The following is a 21,576-nucleotide window of genomic DNA, read 5'->3' as shown; positions in this document are numbered from 1 at the left end:
ATTTAATTGAAATGAATTGAAATAAAATTAACCAAATAGAACTCTCTCAGGTAACATTCTGCCCCATTCAATGTGTCACCACTTAGATGAGTAGGGGTGACAAGATAGCAGTCTTCCAGTGTTTGAGAGGTTGCTGCAAAGAAGAGGGAGTCAACCTGTTCTCCAAAGCACCTGAAAGCAGGACAAGAAGCAACGGATGGAAACTAATCAAGGAGAGAAGCAACCAAGAACTAAAGGAGGAATTTCCTGACAGTGAGAACAATTAACCAGTGGAACAACTGGCCTCCAGAAATTGTGAATGCTCCAACACTGGAAGTTTTCAAGAAGAGATTGCACATCCATTTGTCTGAAATGGTAGAGGGTCTCCTACTTGAGCAGGGGGTTGGACTAGAAGACCTCCAAGGTCCCTTCCAACTTTGTTATTCTGTTATCCTTCTGAAAAACCTTTTAAAAAATGGGTGCAGAGCCCGGGCAGCCCAAGTCTTCTAGGAAGGAAGGAAGGAAGGAAGGAAGGAAGGAAGGAAGGAAGGAAGGAAGGAAGGAGGGAGGGAGGGAGGGAGGGAGGGAGGGAGGGAGGGAGGGAAGGAAGGAAGGAAGGAAGGAAAGAAGGAAGGAAGGAGGGCGGGAGGGCGGGAGGGAGGGAAGTAAGTAAGTAAGTAAAGAAGTAAAGAAGGGAAGAAAGAAGGAAGGGAGGAGGGAGGGAGGGAAGGAAGGAAGGAAGGAAGGACGGAGGGAGGGAGGGAGGGAAGGAAGGAAGTAAAGAAGGAAGAAGGAAGGAAGGAGGGCGGGAGGGAGGGAGGAGGAAGGGAGGAGGGAGGGAGGGAGGGAAGGAAGGAGGAAGGGGGATGGAGGAAAAGGAAGGAAGGAGGAAGGAAGGAAGGATGGAGGGAGGGAAGTAAGTAAGTAAGTAAGTAAAGAAGGAAGGAAGGAAGGAAGTAAAGAAGGAAGGAAGGAAGTAAAGAAGGGAGGAAGGGAGGAAGGAAGGAAGGAAGGAAGGGAGGGAGGGAGGGAGGAAGGAAGGAAGGAAGGAAGGAAGCCCTCAGGTTGGAATTCCCTTCGGAAGGGTGAAACGTGATCTCTCCCAGAGGGGCCGGAGAGGCGGGGATTCCTTGGCGGTGCCAGATCCCGAGAGAGAGAGAGAGAGAGGGAGCGCTCGCTCGCTCGCCTTCCCTGCCTTCGTTGCTGCCGCTGCGGCTCGCTCCGACCCTTGCCTCGTCCCCAGCGGACAGAGGAGCCGCGGCGGGGAAGATGCGCCAGCAGCCGCGGGGCCCACGAGAGCATCTCTACAAGGTGCTGGTGATCGGCGACCTGGGCGTGGGCAAGACCAGCGTTATCAAGCGCTACGTCCACCACCACTTCTCCCCGCACTACCGCGCCACCATCGGCGTGGACTTCGCCCTCAAAGTCCTCCGCTGGGACTCGGACGCGCTGGTGCGCCTCCAGCTTTGGGATATCGCCGGTGAGTTTCCCCGCCCGGCCCGGAGCGCCAGAGCCAACTTTGCTCCTCGGCTGTTGCTCTTCTCCTTCTCTTCCTTCTTCCTTCTTTCTCCTTCCTCCTCCCCCCTCCTCTTCCTTCCTCCTTCTTTCTCCTCCTCCTTCCTCCTCCTTCCTTCCTTCTTTCTCCTTCTTCCTCCTTCTACCTTCCTTCTCCTTTTCCTTTTCCTTCTCCTCCTCCTCCCCCTCCTCTTCCTTCTTCCTTCTTTCTCCTTCTCCTCCTCTTCCTTCCTCCTCCTTCCTCCTTCCTCCTCCTTCCTTCTTTCTCCTTCTCCTTCTCCTCCTCTTCCTCCTCCTCCCCTCCTCCTTCTTCTCCTCCTCCTCCTCCTCCTTCTTCTTCTTCTTCCTCCTCCTCCTCCTCCTCCTTCCTCCCTTCCTTCTCCTCCTCCTCCTCCCCCTCCTCTTCCTTCTTTCTCCTCCTCCTCCTCCCTTCTCCTTCCTTCTTTCTCCTTCTCCTCCTTTCTCCTCCTCCTCCTCCTACCTTCCTTCTCCTTTTCCTTCTCCTCCTCCTCCCCCTCCTCTTCCTTCTTCCTTCTTTCTCCTTCTTCCTCCTTTCTCCTCCTTCCTTCTTTCTCCTTCTCCTTCCTCCTCCTTCCTTCTTTCTCCTCCTTCCCCCTTTCTTCTTCTCCTCCTCCTCCTCCCACCCTTCCTTCTCCTCCTCCTCCCCCTCCTCTTCCTTCTTTCTCCTTCTCCTTCTCCTCCTCCTCCTCCTCTTCCTCCTCCTCCTCCTTCCTTCCTTCTTTCTTCTTCTTCTTCTTCTTCTCCTTCTCCTTCTCCTTCTTCTTCTTCTCCTTCCTCCTTCTTCCTTTCTTCTCCTCCTCCTCCCTCCCTTCCTTCTCCGTCTCCTCCTCCGCCTCCTCCTCCTCTTCCTTCTTCCTTCTTTCTCCTTCTCCTCCTCCTCCCCCTCCTTCTTCTCCTCCTCTCCCTCCTCTTCCTTCTTCCTTCTTTCTCCTTCTCCTCCTCTTCCTTCCTCCTCCTTCCTCCTTCCTCCTTCCTCCTCCTTCCTTCTTTCTCCTTCTCCTTCTCCTCCTCTTCCTCCTCCTCCCCTCCTCCTTCTCCTCCTCCTCCTCCTCCTCCTCCTCCTCCTCCTCCTCCTCCTCCTCCTCCTTCTTCTTCTTCCTCCTCCTCCTCCTCCTCCTCCTCCTTCCTCCCTTTTTTCTCCTTCTCCTTCTTCTACCTCCTTCTTCCTTTCTTCTCCTCCTCCTCCTCCTCCTCCTCCTCCTTCTCCTTCTCCTTCTCCTCCCCCGGATGATGGACTACTGTTCCCACCAACCCAGTCTCCTGGCAGGCCATGGTGGGAGGTGTAGTCTGACAGGTCAGCCAGGCCTGGGCCAGGTTAGGCCAGGTTGAAATCCGTTAGTGGAACAGGGAAGCTGGGAGAACAGATGTACAGGGACCAAAATGGGTGGGTTTCCTTTTTTTAAACGAGGGTGAATAAGAGAATAGTAGAGTTGGAAGGGACCTTGGAGGTCTTCTAGTCCAACCATCTGCTCAAGCAAGAGACCCTATGCCGTTTCAGACTAATGGGTGTCCAATCTCTTCTTAAAAACTTCCAGTGTTGGAGAATTCACAACTCCTTGAGGCAAGTTGTTCCCCTGGTTAATTGTTCTCACTGTCAGGAAATTTCTCCTTAGTTCTAGGTTGCTTCTCTCCTTGATTAGTTTCCACCCATTGCTTCTTGTCCTGCCCTCAGGGGCTTTGGAGGATAGGTTGACTCAAGCAGAGGATGATGATGATTGATGATTATGATGAAGATGGCAGCATTTGTATGTGACAATTCAACCAAAGTCCATAGGATACTCAATTAAATATAGAGCAGCAAGTACAATATTCCAAATGGGCCATCAACTTCAGTTCTTTTAAAAAAAAAAAAAAAAGATTTCACACAATATGCTATAGTTCAGTCTGACCTTAAACATAGTTTGGTCACAAGTCGCATAAATAAAACCCTGTTTGTTTGCTGTAGCATTGCAGGTGTGTGAGCACAGCAAATGGCCTGTTAAACTAGTATTAAGGTTGAATTGGACAGATCAACCCCGCCCAGTTCTCTGAGCCTTTCTCCTAAGTAAGGAAGCATGATATGAAAGAATTGTGTAACTCTCTCTGTGATCCACTGAATTGTGTAACCCTCTCTGTGACCCACTGAATCCACTGAGTCTTATGCCCAAATAAACCGTCATACTTTTTATGCATTTGAAGCCACGTTTTTAAGCTCTGGATAAAACTCAGAAATCCAGCGTCATCTCATCCAAGTTGATCCAAAAGTTGAAAAAGTTTGGGCTTGACTTCTAAACAAGCGAACATAATATGGCAAAGTGTTTTTTTTGACATCTTCCATGCTTCAGTGGAAAGCATTGTAAGTCAGGACAGGTAGTCCTTGCCTTGCGACCACAACTGAGCCCAAAATTTCTGTTGCTAAGTGAGACATTTAAGTGAGTTTTGCCTCATTTTACAACCTTTTTTTTTCCTGACATCTTCTCAGCTTCAGTGGAAAGCATTGTAAGTCAGGACAGGTAGTCCTTGACTTGCGACCACAACTGAGCCCAAAATTTCTGTTGCTAAGTGAGACATTTAAGTGAGTTTTGCCTCATTTTACAACCTTTTTTTTTCCTGACATCTTCTCAGCTTCAGTGGAAAGCATTGTAAGTCAGGACAGGTAGTCCTTGACTTGCGACCACAACTGAGTCCAAAATTTCTGTTGCTAAGTGAGACATTTAAGTGAGTTTTGCCTCATTTTACGACCTTACTTACCACCATCATTAAATGAATCACTGCAATTGTTAAGTTAGTGACACTGTGGTTAAGGGAATCCGGCTTCCCCATTGACTTTGCTTGTCAGAAGGTCACATGAAGGTGAAATTTTGGGGTCCTTGCTGCTCTCTGGGTTTGGCTGTTTTCTTACAGACGTTTCATTACCAAACTAGGTAACACCATCAGGGCTAGTTTGGTAACAAAACATCTGCAAGCAAACAACCAAAGCTCAAGAGAGCACGCTCGATTTCAGAATTCAACTCTGACTTACAAGTACTCTGCTGTAAAGGTGAAATTTGACTTCCAATTTCTTGCTTCAAAAAGACCTCCTCCCTACTTCTTTCTCACGATGGTTTTGAAGTTCTTATTTTCTTATTTTTTTCTTTTTTTATAAGTTTGTATTTGACTTTATCACATACAAAAATTCCAGTTTCAATTGAACAGTGTGTTGTCTGGGTACAAATCATTTTAGGAAATAATAGTCCAAGTGTTTACAACAGTCCTCATTGCATTAGTATCAGTTATAATAGTATTAATAACCTGACCTTCACACCTTCCGCCGCGAATTAAAAACATGGCTGTTCACATCGCCCAGCCTGGACTGAGGGGTTTTTTGATTATTTTAATGAGTTTTAATATATGTTTAAACTATATATTTATATTTATATATTTTATGTCTTTTATTGGCTTTGTTTTTACTTGTTGTGAGCCGCCCTGAGTCCTATGGAGATAGGGCGGCATTGTTCTGTCCCCGTCTCACACACGCACACAAACAGTCAGCCAGGGGTTAAATAAAACTTGCAGAAAATAAATTCCTTCGATAACACGATTGGCAGCAACCCAGTAGCTGCTTGCCAAGAACTTTACTCACAGAGGGAGGTGCTCCTCCTCTGTCAGATAAACCAAAACAAATACACAAAGCCACAGAATTGTCAAGTCCAGTCTGTATTAAATCCAAGGTAGGCAGATAACGTAGTTTCATAATGCGACTCGCTAGTTGTTTAGTTTTGTCCGCCACAGAGCCTGAATGGCCACCACACCCCCTTTTATCCCCTGTGGGGTGTGGTCCAGTGACTCAGCTTAATCTCTGGCACACCTCCTTTTCTGCTGCGTGCGCTTGTCTCTCTGATGCTGGCGTGGATCCAGCCAAGACTTATCTTCGTCACTGTCCGACTGCGACTGCTCGGCGATACCTGGCTCTTGGCCAATCTCTTCTCCTTTGGGAGACACCTGAGGCATTGCCAGAGAGGAGGGTCCTGGAGAGGGAGGCCTGGCCAACTCCTCTCTTTCACTTTCGGAGCCTTCTCCCTCCGATAAGACAGGCTCGGGGGTCGGAGTCCCAACAGGCATATAAATTATATTAAATAAATAAAAATAAATAAATAAATTACTACTAATAATAGCAATAATAATATTTGTTTAACCAATTTAACATACCTTCCTTATATCACTGGTCCTTCCATATATTTCCCTGTTTCTAGCTCCTGTTTTTGTTTATTTTCTTTTAGTGGTTTACGGCTCACACTAGTGAGATCGATACATATTTATGTCACTCTTGGTGGCATCTGCAAGAGACGGAAAGTGAAAAAGGTTGTGCAGTTAGCCACACTATTTTTGCACGTGCCTTGTGACATCACACCAAAGGAGGCAGAGCTTATAGAGCCACAGCACTGTGTTGCTTTCCTCTTTTTCCTGTTGTGTAAATTTTCCTCTCTCTGCAGCCTTCCTGTTGTCTTCATTTCTTTCTTTTTTTTTTTTTTTACAATTCTTTATTTTATTCAAAAGTTTAAAATACAAAATGTATTTAAATGAGCTGTGGTGGCGCAGTGGTTAGAATGTAGTATTGCAGGCTAACTCTGCGGACTGTCAGCAGTTCGATCCTGACTGGCTCATGGTTGACTCAGCCTTCCATCCTTCTGAGGTCAGTAAAATGAGGACCCAGATTGTTGGGGGCAATAAACCACCTAGAGAGCGCTGTAAAGCACTATGAAGCGGTATATAAGTCTAGGTATTATTGGGAAGGAAGGAAGGAAGGAAGGAAGGAAGGAAGGAAGGAAGGAAGGAAGGAAGGAAGGAAGGAAGGAAGGAAGAAGGATACTGCAATACTGCATTCTAATCACTGTGCCACCACAGCTCCCATTGTTGTTGTTCTGACTTAGGCTTTCTTTATCTTCTTTGACACGCTGCCAAAGACCTAATTGGCAATTATCTTGGCAAGGCCACATGGAAACACAGAGTCAAAAATGGAGCTTCAAAGTACCAACCGACACCATCCACAATGTTGCTTCCTGCAAAGGCCCACGTGCCTTTGCTCTTCCTTTATGTCTTATGGGAGGAGCTAATCATCTCCAAGCCTTACTCCTGAGTTGTCCCTTTTGTTTTAACTGTTCTTGCCTTCTGGCAGCTCTACGCATGCGCGCACTAGAAACAGGCTCCTCCTGTTCCTCTGCCTCTCTGATGTCCGACTCTGGAGGCTCCGGAGTCCGCACATAACTCCCAGATGGCCCTGGCCCCCTCTCTGCCTCCGACACAGAGCCCTCATCTCCAGGACTGGCCCATGTTCCTCCCCAGTCTCCTCACCGTCCGACTCTGCTGCCAGCTCCGCAGGCTGTTGGCGGACCACACTAGTGCTATTTTTCACATTGTTGTAGCATCCCCGTATGTTGCATGATCAAAATTCAGCTGCTTGGCAACTGACTCCTATTTATGACGGATGCAGTGTCCTGGGGTCATGCGATCATCTTTTGGTCGTAAAATGGGGCAAAACTCAGTAAAAAGTGCTAGTTTGGCTGGGGGACTTTGAGGTAGTCGCTAATTCTCATCCCTAGACCAGAAAGGCTGAAAATGTATTCACCCATCCACACGGGATCAGTATTAGAGACCAATAACCTGTAAGTGTGAATAACGATCCTAAGTCACTTTTTTCAGTGACGTTGTAGCTTTGAACGGTCACTAAACGAACTGTTGTAAGCCGAGGACTACCTGTACTGGATTCTAACCACTGTGCTACCACGTCTCCTGTCAGAGTCACTGTCTCTAAGATCCAGGAGGCAGACAATGGCAAGCCACTTCCAAAACCTTGCTAAGAAAACTGCAGGTTGTGAAGTTTCCGAAAGATGCCCTAATTAATTCATGAGCCATGATCCAAATTTCAAAGGAAATATAGTCATTTATTAGGAGCAACATTCCGGCAATACTCGGATGCAGTCAGGACTGATCCCACGTAGATTTACGTTCCTCTATGACCCTGTCTCTCCCCTCCTCTCTGGCCATGTCATAAATCACATTCTCCAATTAACCACTTTGTCTTGCTGTGAAATCCAACACCCTCCTTCTGATTGCGGTCAGGAAGAATGTATGGAATGCAGCTTCAGTTAGGGAAATCAATCAGCTCTATCAGTTCTCCCTCCCTCCTGCTCATGGCAACTTGAAAGCTTTGCAAGTTGACACAGGGACTGGTTCGGGAAATAACCAGGATTCGATAAAGACTTGAAGGCCCACGTGCACACACACACGGCCACTATATTTTTCCATTGCCATTTTGAATTATAAGATAGGTGTGGTGGTCTAGAGGTGGAGCTCTTGCCTCACAATCAGGAGGCTGTGAGTTCGATCCTAGGTAGAGGCAGATATTTCTTTCTCTGGGCACAATGAGAATATATCTGCTGAATATAACTCCACATTGGCAACAGGAAGGGCATCCGACCAGTAAACACTCAGCTCCATTCAGTTGCCCAGACTCCACCCCGCAAGGGATTACAGCAGTGGTGGGTTCCTCCCGGTTCGGTCCGGTTCGGCCGAGCCGGTAGCGGTGACGATATGATGTCACCGAACCAGTTCTCCCCCCCGCCCTCCCACCCACCCACGTTATTTTTACCTTTTATTTGGTCCCACCCCCAATCTATTGCTGCCTCCTGAGTCCCAGCTGATGACTAGAGGAAAAAAACTGTTTAAACTCTTGCCAGGGGGCTTCAAAGGGCCGCCCTACAGCTGATCAGTGTTAAAAGCAAGCAAATGAGTCGGGTCGTAAGTGCGAGGACTGGTCATAAGTGCGAGGACCTTCCAGAAATGATTCTGACCAGTTAGCCACGCCCACCTAATCACATGACCTCCAAGCCACACCCACAAAATAAGCCACACCTACAGAACCGGTAGTAAAAATATTTAGAACCCACCCCCGGATTACGGGGTCATTAAACGACACAGAAGATTTTGAGTTATAAGATAAAATAAGATACAAAATACAAAAGAAAATAGGAAAACAATGGGGAAGAAGGGGGAGGGAAGAAAAATGAGGAAGGATTAAGAAAAAGAAAAAGATGCATTGGTTTCCGACTGTCCCTGTTGCAGTAAAATAAGGCATTAACGCCAAATTGCAACTTTTTGCTTTTTTTTCATAATAATATAAACTAGCCATTTCTAGAAAGATCTATCAGTCTAATCCAGTGTTTCTCAACCTTGGTAGCTTGAAGATGGGTGGACTTCAACTCCCAGAATCCTTGAAGATGGGTGGAATTCTGGGAGTTGAAGTCCACCCATCTTCAAGCTTCCAAGGTTGAGAAACGCTGGAAACCCAAAATCAAAGTTTCATTCTTTTCCACTTCAAGCACAAAGTTCAGAAGCGGTGTCCATGTGGAACGGCCAGTGGTGGTATTCAGCCAGTTTTATCCGGTTCGGGCAAACCGGTAATAGCGGCTGTGGGAGGTTCCACCTACCCGCCCGGATGTCATCATGTCCAATTTTTTATTTCTCTTGTTTTCTTTCTCCAGACTTCATATAAGAGTAAAGTGAGACTCGGAGAACGAATTCCAAATGTTTTTTTTTTTTTTTTGAATTAAGGGATTTTAGATGTTTGTGCTGGGTATTTTTTTTTTTGTTGTTGTTGTTGTTTTGTTTTTTTGGCCTTGGTGATTTCAGCTGCACTTCTGCAGCCCCTGCTTTTGTATTTCATACATTCGGCATTGTTTGAACTCTGTGACTCCTTAAGCTCGGAATCTGGCGCGGCGTAACGCAGAAAGCGGATGTAATTTTTTTATCCTCTTCTTGAGTTCCACCAAGAGCATGCCACCCCATTGTACCAGGACCTCTTCTTAAATCACTGGGTGAAAGAGAGAAAGCCAAGGTTATACTTTGCTCGTGGAAGGAACGGGCAACCTCCAAAAACTTTCAGTGCCAACCTCACCAAGATAATATAGGTAGAATGCAAACAATCAAAAGCAAGCAAGAAAGAAATTAAACATAGGCAAATGTACACAACGAGGACTTGGTATGCGGACACCTTAGTTTTAGAAAAGATCAGGATAAATTTACAGGTAGACCTCAACTTACGACCACAACTGAGCCCAACGTTTCTGTTGCTAATTTGTTCAGTGAATTTTTTGCCCCATTTTACGACTTGTCTTGCCGCCGTTGTTAAGTGAATCACTGCAGCTGTTAAACTAGTAACCCGGTTGTTAAGCGGATCTGGTTTCCCCATTGACTTTGCTGGTCGGAAAGCCGCAAAAGTTATAAATGTGAGTCAGTTGTCGAGCATCCAAATGGAAATCGTGTAACAGTAACAGATTAACAGATTGGAAGGGACCTTGTAGGTCATCTAGTCCAACCCCCAGCCCAAGCAGGAGACCCTACACCATTTCCAACAAATGGCAGTCCAATCTCTTCTTGAAAGCCTCCAGTGATGAAGCTCCCACAACTTCTGAAGGCAAACAATCATTGGTTGATTGTTTTCACTGTCAGAAAATTTCTCCTTATTTCCAGGTTGAATCTCTCCTTGTCCAGTTTCCATCTGTTATTCCTTGTCTGGCCTTCAGGTGCCTTGGAAAATAGCTTGACTTCTTCCTCTCTGTGGCAGCCCCTCAAATATTGGAAGACTGCTATCATGTCTCCCCTGGTCCTTCTCTTCACCAGACTAGCCATGCCCCGTTCCTGCAACCGTTCGTCGTATGTTTTAGCCTCCAGTCCCCTAATCATCTTTGTTGCTCTTCTCTGCACTCTTTCTAGAGTCTCAGCATCTTTTTTATAGTGTGGTGACCAAAATTGGATGCAGTACTCTAAGTATGGTCTTACCAAGGCTTTATAGAATGGTGTGACAATGTTGCAATGGTCATAAGTGAAATGAAAAATGGTCATAAGCCACTTTTTTCAGTGGCGTTGTAACTTCAAACGGTCACTAAGCGAACGGTGGTAAGTCAAGGACTACCTGTATATGGATGGACATTTGCAAAAAATCTAGAGTACAGATCTAGGATTTTTTTTTTTTTTTTTTTGGTATCATTTCTGAAGCACAACTACAGGTAGTCCTCGACTTACGACCAAAACTGTGCCGAAAAATTATGTTGCTCAGTGAGACATTGGTTAAGTGAGCTTTGCCCCTGTTCTGTCCCCGTATCACGCACACACCCAACCAGCCAGCCGAGGGTTAAATAAACTCTTCAAACACTCAATCGTCAGTGATAAGGAACTTGGCAGCAACTCCATGGCTGCCTGCCAAGAAGTTTTACTCCGATAACACAGACAAAAATACACACAGTTTGAATAGTCCAGTTTGTAATTAAATCCACAGCAAATAGGTGTTGTGTCCGAAGGTGCAAAGTGCCTCGCCAGAGATTAGCTTTGTCCGTCACAGAGTCCGAATGGCCACCATACTCCCTTTTATAGCCTGTGGAGTGTGGTCCAGTGACTTAGCTTAATCTCTGGCACGCCTCCTTTTCTGCTGCGCCCACTTGTCTCTCCGACGCTGGCGTGGGTCCAACCACGATGTTTCTTTGTCACTATCCGACAGCTCGGAAACACCTGGCTCCTGGCCAATCTCTTCTCCTTCGGGAGACACCTGAGGCATTGCCAGAGAGGAGGGTCCTGGAGAGGGAGGCCTGGCCGTCTCCTCTCCTTCATGTTCGGAGCCTTCTTCCTCCGATAAAATAGGCTCGGAGGACGGAGCCACAACAGCCCCATTTTACGACCTTTCTTGCCACGGTGGTTAAGTGAATCACTGCAGTCAATAAGTTAGCAAGGCGGTTGTTTAGCAAATCTGGCTTCCCCTTCGACTTTGCTTGTCAGAAGGTTGCAAAATGGGATCACATGACCCCGGGACACAGCAACAGCTGTAAATATGAACCAAGCATCTGAATTTGGATCTGGATATGACCCTGAGGATGCCGCAAATGTTCTAACTGCGAAAAACTGGTCCCTTTTTCCGGGGCTGTTGTAACTTTGGACGGTCACTAAATGAACTGTTGTAAGTCAAGGACTACCTCTATTAATAATTATATCTAGGATGAATTGTGGGCCTAGATAGAAAGACAAATGCATCCCCCACTGGTCAAAGGGCAGCCTCGTAGCCTTTCTTTGCCCCGGATTGGAGTATTATTTGGAAACCATAAATTCATAATAACGTTGAATAATTAGCACTGGAAAGAATTGAAGCTGAGGGGAATGTCTGGAATTTGTAAGGGTGCCAAGTTTTTACTAACTTCTCTCCGTGCGCACAGAAAAGAATTCTGTGGCGAATCCCGTGCTACAAAAATCATAAGATGAGACTTTGAAGCCAACCATCAAGGCTTTGCAAGTAATTGCCAAAAAAAGCAGTAGGTTTTAATGAGTAGCACAACTGCTGAATTATGCCACGAGGGAAGAAAGAATTATAGTATTGTATTTGTATGTACAGTATACAAATTTGTTTGTATGGTATGAGAAAAGCGATGTTCAGAAATCGGAGATAAAATTGGGTTTCTTTCAAGAAGCAAGATCCTTCTAAAAGAAATAGCATGGAAGTCTGCACAGAGCTGCCTCTTGGGAATATTTGTCAATCCTTCGAGGTAGACCAGACTCAGAAAATAAATGCCATGCCCCTGTCGGAGTCTGAATCCAAAGGGGAAGACGAACAGCTGACAGAGAGAGAGAGAGAGTGGCCCCGTTGGCTGGGGAAGAAACTGGGGAAGGGCAAAGTCAGGCTGGGCAGAGCAGGGGAGAGGTAGAACAAGGGAGAGGGGGTTCAGATGAGGCCCACCCCCTCCTAATCCTAGGCAGCGCAGGGAAGAATGGAGAAGAGAGCAATGTGTGTTGCGTGGCTTACGAGGGAGGAAAGGGCCCTGATTCCCTTCACAAGGCACACCTGGGGATGGAGTTTAAAGGAGAAGCAAATGGGAAAGGTGGTTGTCGGGAACAAACACTGAGTTCATCGCATACATTGTTTATCTGAGTTCCTGGCATCCTCCCAACTGGTTTGATTCACTGCTGTGCTACTTCACTTCTGGAACTCCTTATCTTGCTGCCCTGCCAGATTAATTACCTTAGCTTGCCTTGTTGGATTTACAGTTGGACATTTTCTGCTTACGGCATTTGGGACTGAAGTATTGCCACCCAAAGACTATTACAGGTTGGTGGAAGAGCTCTCTCCAGACCGGAGAGTTGAAAGGGATATTGGGGGCACAGTTGGTGATAATAAAGGGACTCATACCGGTTCTCTGGCTCTTTTGCCTTTGTGTCACGCCCTGGGTCATCGCAATAAAATTATGAATTCTGATATGGGTAGTCCTTGACTTATGGCCACAACTGAGCCCAAAATTTTTGTTAAGATTCTATACATCGTCATTTATCATCATCTTTTAATGACCCCATAATCTCTTGCGGGATGGAGTCTGGGCAACTGAATGGAGCTGAGTGTTTACTGGCCAGATGCCCTTCCTGTCACCAATGCGGAGTTATATTCAGCATATATAATCTCAACGTGCCCAAAGAGAGAAATATCTGCCTCTACTTAGGATCGAACTCCCAGCCTCCTGAATGTGAGGCAAGAGCTCCACCTCTAGGCCACCGCACCACTCTGTTAGGCTTCTATAAAGGTAAATGTAAAGGTTCCCCTCGCACATATGTGCTAGTCGTTCCCGGCTCTAGGGGGCGGTGCTCATATCCATTTCCGAAGAGCCAGCACTGTCCGAAGATGTCTCCGTCGTCACGTGGCCAGCATGACTAAACCCGAAAGGCGCACGGAACGCTGTTATCTTCCCACCAAAGGTGGTCCCTATTTTTCTACTTGCATTTTTTAACGTGCTTTCGAACTGCTAGGTTGGCAGAAGCTGGGACGAGTAATGGGAGCTCACCCCGTTACGCGGCACTAGGGATTCGAATCGCTGAACTGCCGACCTTTCGATCGACAAGCTCAGCTTCTTAGCCATGCTTTTTTCAAGAGGCAAACTGGACTTTTGGGTTTTTCTTGGAAGATGTTTCGCTTCTCATCCGAGAAGCTTCTTCAGCTCTGACTGGATGGTGGGGAACGGAAGGCTTTATACTCCTTGCAGACAGCTGGTCATTTGCATTCTTTTTAGAGGGTCATTGAGGCCACTTGGAGGTTTCTCTGTGTCCTCAGAGTCACCTGAGTAGTGTAAATGGGTGTGGAGCCTTCTTGGAACTGTTGACTGGACTGTGTTGTAGACTGGAGATGTCTTCAAAGAAAAACCAGAAAGTCCAATTGCCTCTTGAAAAAGCACCTTTGGGACAACCATGACCTGGACGGCTGAGAATTTCCATAGACATCTAAAATATAGCTGTGGACTTATCTCAGAAGACCACAGGAGAGCAATGCAAGTGCAATGGATGTTTGTTACAGGTAGTCCTTGACTTATGACTACATTTGGAGCCCATTTCCTTTGCTAAGTGAGACAGTTGTTAAGTGAGTTTTGCAGCATTTTGCAACCTTTCTTGCCGCAATTGTTAAGCGAATCACTGCAGTTTTGTTAAGTTAGTAACAGGGTTGTTAAGTGACTCTGGTTTCTCCTTTGACTTTGCTTGTCGGAAGGTCGCAAAAGGGGATCACGTGACACCCCCCCCCGGGATACTACAACTGTCATAAGTACATGCCAGTTGCCAAGCAATCTAAATTTTGATCATGTGACCATAGGCATGCTGAAACAGAAATAAGTGTGAAAAATGGTCATGTCACTTTTTGAAACTCCAAACGGTCACTAAATGAACTGTTGTAAATCGAGGACTAGCTGTACTATTTATATTGTAAGATTACAGTAACAGTGTCTTTCCCATCAATAGCCTTTATCAATAAAGAGAACAAGGAGGATCAAGTTTGAGTTTTCTCAAATTACATTTTTGCTTTGGTCTCAGGTTTCTTTTTTGTCTTGATTGCGATTTTTCTTCCTGTTTCTCAAGGTTTTTCTCACAGCCCATTATAATATCATCTTTTGAGAATTATTCATTTCAGGTAGTTTGGGGATTAATATCAGGGGTGAAATGCTCCCGGTTCGGACCAAATCACCCGATCCGGTAGCGATGGTGGTGGGTGGTTTGGAGAACCGGTAGAAAAAAAATCCCTGCCCCCCCCCATGCCCAGCTGAGCCGCGCGATCATCAGAGCCTTTTTTTTTTAACTTTTAAAAGCATTTTTTTCTACAACCTCTTCGGCCCGAAAAAATGCTTTTAAAAGTAAAAAAAAGCCTCTGATGATCGCGCGGCTCAGCTGGGATCGTCAGAGCCTTTTAAAAGCATTTTTTCTACAACCTCTTAAAAGCCTCTGACGATCCCAGCTGAGTTGCCTGATCGTCAGAGGCTTTTAAAAGCATTTTTTTCTAAGAGGCTGTAGAAAAAATGCTTTTAAAAGTTTAAAAAAAAAAAGTTGGCCATGCCCACTCAGTCACATTACCCCCCACCAAGCCACGCCCACAGAACCGGTAGTAACAACTTTTACATTTCACCACTGATTAATATCCTCATGTGGTAATCATTGCTTATTTGCATCCATTCCCAGGTTCAAATCTCAGCATCTTCCTGGGAAACTATGAATTGTACCCCCACTTTGTATCAGACTAACGTAGTTGGGCAGAATTAAAATATAATAATCCCAAAGTGGCACAACCCCTATGACGCAATCCATAAAGGTTAAAAATCAAATCTCAAAATATTTCTCCAAATCGGGTTAGTTCTGCTTCCTATATTGGTTTTTAGCAAATCCTCTTATCTTTTAGTGTCTTGAGCTTTGCTAGGGATCGATATGCTTCCAGAGGGCAAGAATACGAACTGATATATGTAAAACACGGAGAAACATTTGTTTCCTGGGTCAGTAGCTCTCTGATAACTAATCTGCGTGCAGACTCTGCACCAGTTTGAACACAGAGTTAGTTCTTGCAATCCTGTGGTGTCATTGGGGTTCAAGAGCTAAGACAAATTTCTTTTGGCTTAGCTGTGGCATATTGAAAACTGCAATCCAAAGAACCTTTTCTTTGAAGTTTCTATGAGGAGGCTGTTCCCTCATTGGTAAAAATCCCTGCCACCCCATTAAGTGGAAGAGTGACTTGACAAGGTTTCAGCTCCCCTGATATAAGAACCCCTTCCTTCCTTCCTTCCTTCCTTCCTTCCTTCCTTCCTTCCTTCCTTCCTTCCTTCCTTCCTTCCTTCCTTCCTTCCTCCCTCCCTCCCTCCCTCCCTTCACTCATTCATTCTTTTTTCTTCCTTCCTTCACTCGCTCACTCACTCACTCTTCCCTTCCTTCCTTCCTTCTTTCTTTCCTTCCTTCCTTCCTCTCTCCCTCCCTCCCGTCCTCCCTTTTTCCTTTTCCTTCCTTCTCTCATTCACTCACTCACTCTTTCTTTTCTTCCTCCCTTCCTCCCTCCCATCCTTCCTCTTTTCTTCCTTCCTTCCTCCCTTCTCCCTCTTTTCTTCCTTCCTTCCTTCCTCCCTCCCTTCCTCCTTCTCTCCCTCCCTGTTTCCTTCCTTCCCTCCTTCCCTCCAACTTTCCTTCCTTCCTTCCTTCTCTCCTTCCTTCCTCCCTCCCTCCCTCCCTCCACTCACTCTTTCTTCTTTTCTTCCTTCCTTCACTCACTCACTCACTCACTCTTCCCTTCCTTCCTTCCTTCCTTCCTCCTTTCCTTCCTTCCTCTCTCCCTCCCTCCCTCCCGTCCTCCCTCTTTCCTTTTCCTTCCTTCCCTCATTCACTCACTCACTCACTCTTTCTTTCCTTCCTCCCTTCCTCTCTCCGATCCTCCCTCTTTTCTTCCTCCCTTCTCCCTCTTTTCTTCCTTCCTCCCTCCCTTCCTCCTTCTCTCCCTCCCTGTTTCCTTCCTTCCCTCCTTCCCTCCAACTTTCCTTCCTTCCTTCTTTCCTTCCTTCCTCCCTCCCTCTCTCCCTTCACTCACTCTTCCTTCCTTCACTCACTCACTCTTCCTTTCCTTCCTTCCTCCCTCCCTCCCTCCCGTCGTCCCTCTTTCCTTTTCCTTCCTTCCTTCATTCACTCACTCACTCTTTCTTTCTTTCCTCCCTCCCTCCCTCCCATCCTCCCTCTTTTCTTTTTTCCTTCCTCCCTCCCTCCCTCCTTCTCTCCCTCCCTGTTTCCTTCCTTCCCTCCTTCCCTCCAACTTTCCTTCCTTTCTTCCTTCCTCCCTCCCTTCCTTCCTTCCATCTTAAAAAAAGCATATAGTCCTCAGTTTATGACAACAGTTTGACCTGGAATTGCCATTGCCAAGCGACATGGTCATAATGCACAATGTCATGTGATCATGCTGGTTAGAGATAGCAGTTCTGGTAGTCCTGGTTACCATTGTTAAGCAAGGACAGCCTGGGTCATTAAGTGAGGGCCTCACATGACCCCCCCACACACACTTCCGACTTCCTATTTGCTTCCACACTGAATTGGCTTGTGGGAAGCCCTGTCTTTTAACACCATCACAAGTTTGGACAGTCACCGAATGAATGGACATAAATTGAGGACTACCTGTATAACATGAAGTAAGAATCTACACTGTTTATTCAATCATCTTCCCCTTTTTGGGGAAGGCATAGGAGCAAAGAGAATTTGGGGTACCTCCGCACTTATAGTGATTTGTGTAATGGCTGCGGCTTCTTGCTTTTAATCTATAAAGAAGGTTAAGTTTGCACTGTGGTGACAAGAAAACCAAAATTCGCATTTCACGTATTATTTTATTGTAAATTATACAGGGACATCGGGTCTGCTTATATTCTGCTTGCAACATGTGCATTTCCAGTAAGGCCAGATGATTTATAAAGTGAACCATTTCTTCTGGAACATTCAAAACTCTTTTATCACTTGTGCTGCAGCCGAATTCTCCGTTGCCGCAATGAAGATAAGGTGTAACTGTCACAGAAATAACCACTTCTGCTTTATTTATCCTTTTAGATTCAACAATGCTAACTATCTCATTTTAAGAGGTATCTATCTATATGTACACATAGCGTCATAGAGGGAAATATTTTAGAATTACACTTGCACAGGTGATGGACACTAAATTTTAGCAGTGCATGTTATGTTCTTTTCTGTTATTTGATCTCTGTTTTGCTAGTTTTTTTTTTTATTTGATTTATATGTCGCCCTTCTCCGGAGACTCAGGGTGGCTTACAATGCGTTAAGCAATAGCCTTCATACTTTTGTATATATTTATACAAAGTCAGCTTATTGCCCCCACAAACTGGGTCCTCAATTTACCTACCTTTGAAAGGATGGAAGGCTGAGTCAACCTTGAGCCTGGTGAGATTTGAACTTGCAGTAATTGCAGGCAGCTGATGTTAATAACAGTGCTTTAGTCTGCTGCGCCACCAGGCTCTATTTTATCTTATCTATTTGATTTTACTTTGGCGTTGTACTTTGTTTTCCCCCAAATGTTGCTGGTTGTTGACTACATAAACAGGAGCAAGTTTGGAGATGACTGTCTTTTTAAAAATTAAGGGTTGGAAAAGTGCCAGGGTAAATTTGTCACGGTTGAAGGACTGGCTGGCAAACAGGAATCAGACAACTGAACTAATTCATAGATTAATTTGGGTGATCCAAGTAGGAGTTGCAATCCAGAATCTCACTACCTGTTTTTGAACTAGAGAGCCAATTTCTAAACTGGTTAAGGCACCAGTTTAGAAAGCAAGAGACTGTGAGTTCAAGTCCCAGCTTGGCCATGAAAGCCATCTGGATGACTTTGGACCAATCACCAGGAGACAGTGAGTTCTAGTCCCTCCTTAGGCATGAAAGCCACTGGATGACTTTGAGTCAATCACCAGGAGACGGTGAGTTCTAGTCCTTCCTTAGGCATGAAAACCAACTGAATGACTTTGGGCCAATCACCAGGAGACAGTGAGTTCTAGTCCCTCCTTAGGCATGAAAGCCACTGGATGACTTTGAGTCAATCACCAGGAGACGGTGAGTTCTAGTCCTTCCTTAGGCATGAAAACCAACTGAATGACTTTGAGCCAATCACCAGGAGACAGTGAGTTCTAGTCCCTCCTTAGGCATGAAAGCCACTGGATGACTTTGAGCCAATCACCAGGAGACAGTGAGTTCTAGTCCCTCCTTAGGCATGAAAGCCACTGGATGACTTTGAGCCAATCACCAGGAGACAGTGAGTTCTAGTCCCTCCTTAGGCATGAAAGCCACTGGATGACTTTGAGCCAATCACCAGGAGACAGTGAGTTCTAGTCCTTCCTTAGGCATGAAAACCAACTGGATGACTTTGAGCCAATCACCAGGAGATGGTGAGTTCTAGTCCTGTTTTAGACACAAGAGCCAACTGGGTGACTTTGGGCCAGTCCCCCTCTCTCAGCCCAATTCATCTCACAGGGTTGTTGTTCTGGGGAAAATAGGAGGAGGAAGGAGGATTAGGTATGTTCACCATCTTGAGTTATTTACAAAGTAATAAAGAGGGATAAACATCTAATAAATAAAAATAATATAGCTCCTCTTTGAGTCAGGTCAGTTCCATGTTTACTAACCAAAAATAATAATTGAAGTTAGGTGTGAAGGGTATGTCTGCCAGCTTGCATTACTTGTAAAAACAATTAAAGGCGGAATCAAATAAGTTAAGTAAGTAAGTAAGTAAGGTTCGAATCCCTAGTGCTGCGTAATGGGGTGAGCTTCCGTTCCTTGTCCCAGCTTCTGCCAACCTAGCAGTTCGAAAGCACGTAAAAAATGCAAGTAGTAAAATAGGGACCACCTTTGGTGGGAAGGTAACAGCGTTCCCTGCGCCTTTGGTGTTTAATCATGCCACATGACCACGGAGACGTCTTCGGACAGCGCTGGCTCTCCAGCTTTGAAACGGAGATGAGCACCGGCCCCTAGAGTCGGGAATGACTAGCACATACGTGCGAGGGGAACCTTTACCCTTAAGTAAGTAAGTTAAAGAATGGGCCCATATTTTTAGCCTAGGGTTCTTGGCTGCATTTTGATTGCATTTGTCCTTTAAAAAAAAAAATGCCTATGTATTCTAATTTCTGAGGCTCACATTGAAAACAGCAGCTGTAATGACTGAATAGACTCATTTTCCATGCCTGGTAGTTCTTTCTTTAGAAATAGAGGTCTTCACAAAGCCCAAGATCCTATACAAACCCTCAAAGAGGTATTTAAAAATAGGAGTTGGGCTAAGTATGTTGGAGGATATTCTTTTTAAAAAAATGCATTCGGAATGCAAATTCAGCACAAGGAGACAGCCATAATGCTATCTCAGTTACATTCCCTTAATAATACATCGCATTTCTGGAAAATGGACAGTTTTTCTTTCTGAAATCTGACTGGAGGGAAAAGCAAGGCTTGTTGCAAAACGGTCCCAAAAAGTGAAGCCAAATTTTAACGCGTGTAACAGAGAATCTCTAACGCAGATCACTGCGTCTTAATTTTCAGAACCTTGCTTTAAAAGATTGGAAAATTAGAATCAGTTTCAAGGTGGTCAGTGAAGAAAGTGATATGGAAAGTGTGAATTGTGATGAGAGGCTGAAAGAAATAGTGGGTTTAGCTCAAGCGAGAGCAGACAGTATGAGATGCTGGCTTGTATTTAGTAGAATAAACTGTTGGAAGAAACGTCCATTTGGGGTCAGTTCAGTGGTGAAATCCAATTTTTTTTTACTACCCGTTCTGTGGGCGTGGCTTGGTAGGTGTGGCAGGGGAAGGATACTGCAAAATCCCCATTCCCACCCCAATCCTGGGGGAAGGATATTGCAAAATCTCCATTCCCACCCCACTCTGGGGCCAGCCAGAGGTGGTATTTGCCGGTTCTCCAAACTACTCAAAATTTCTGCTACCGGTTCTCCAGACCTGTCAGAACCTGCTGGATTTCACCATTGTATGGAGCTCAGGTCTCGAATCCCAGACTATCAGCTTTTGAGCTGAGAAGCTCAGTATCTTTAACCACTGAGCTATCGTGGCCCAAGGATAAAAGGATAAAACAAGCTGTTGGAAGAAATAGCCATCTGGTTCAGTTCCAAGTGGGGAGAAAGACACTGGAAACATGGTGGCTGATTGGAAAGATGGTTTTTAATGGTGGACAGGACCACATGGTTTGAGGTCCTGGGCAAAAAAGCACATGGATAAGAGAGAGAGAGATAGATTTATACCCTCTGTTCAGCTTTGAATTTGAGCTTCTATCCTGATTGGTTATTAGACTCGTCCACGGGGCCATGCGGGGTAACTTTGTAGGTTGTCTTTTGAGTCCCAGGCTTGGTTGAGCCTTGCTGGGTGATGCAATCTCCCCAGATGCCATGTGGTTATCAATTCAATTTTATTTATTGATTAGCCCTTTGGGCCATATCAAGTGCAGAATTACAAAGACAAATCATTACAAAGGTTTGGTAAAACAAATTAAGTAAGATTGGAATAACTCGCAATTAAAATACAATTAGAATAAAATACGATCTAAAATAAAATCAGGATAAAATACAATAATTTAAAGTACCATTTAAATATAATTAAATTTATATTGTAATGTCGCCCCTGCATCTACCCAATCAGTGTTAACTGCTCTTAAAATTACATTGTTAGATCAAGTGATCATTCTTACAATCTACCGCATTTTGCTGCACCAACTTTGTCCTCCTTCCCATCAACTTTACCACAAATTTAGCAATCCATTTTACCAACTGCAAGTTGGAACCTAACAAACAATATCGCAAAAAGTGCTCTTTAGACTTAGGGGTACTGGTATAAAAGATCCTGCCCAGTTGATGTTCCCTCAGGTCTGAATATAGGGGGCAATCAAAAATTACGTGGGACGTTGTTTCGACTTCCCCCGTCCCACATAGACAGACCCTTTCCCTTACTGGAATACCCTTATATCTACCCCAGAGCATATTTGTTCCAAGTTGGTCCAACCTCAGTTTTGTAAAGAATCTTCTCAGGACGGGAAACAAAGGCACAGCTAAATATTTTTCTATTTTGAAGATTTGTTTATTGGCTGAGGGCTAATCCTACCTCTGTTGGATCTTGGGTGAGGGCATTTGCTTATGAATAGACCTAGCTATCTCTTTATCTCTTAAGTGCTGACATCTGCTGTGGGCTATTGAGAAGGGTGGGGGCTATTAAGAGTGAGTCTGCTTCCTGCCTAAAAAACATGTTTCTCCATTT

The 21,576-nt window shown here is 45.2% G+C and overlaps 1 protein-coding gene across 1 annotated transcript in view; it reads left to right on the top strand.

Annotated features, from left to right (window-relative positions):
- Positions 1–1,123: 1,123 nt before the first annotated feature.
- Positions 1,124–21,576, top strand: part of RAB38 (RAB38, member RAS oncogene family) — a 44,010-nt gene continuing 23,557 nt past the window's right edge. Inside the window, exon 1 of the mRNA XM_034414885.3 lies at positions 1,124–1,459. Within this exon, the coding sequence (XP_034270776.1) occupies positions 1,249–1,459 (211 nt within the window). The 5' untranslated portion in view covers positions 1,124–1,248. The remainder of the gene's footprint in view (positions 1,460–21,576) is intronic.

This window comes from Pantherophis guttatus, chromosome 5, assembly GCF_059756535.1.
Source record: "Pantherophis guttatus breed Tessera chromosome 5, ASM5975653v1, whole genome shotgun sequence".
In the NCBI taxonomy this organism is placed as follows: Eukaryota; Metazoa; Chordata; class Lepidosauria; order Squamata; family Colubridae; genus Pantherophis; species Pantherophis guttatus.
Note: the sequence above shows the minus strand (reverse complement) of the source record. Positions and strands in the feature narration are given on the sequence as shown.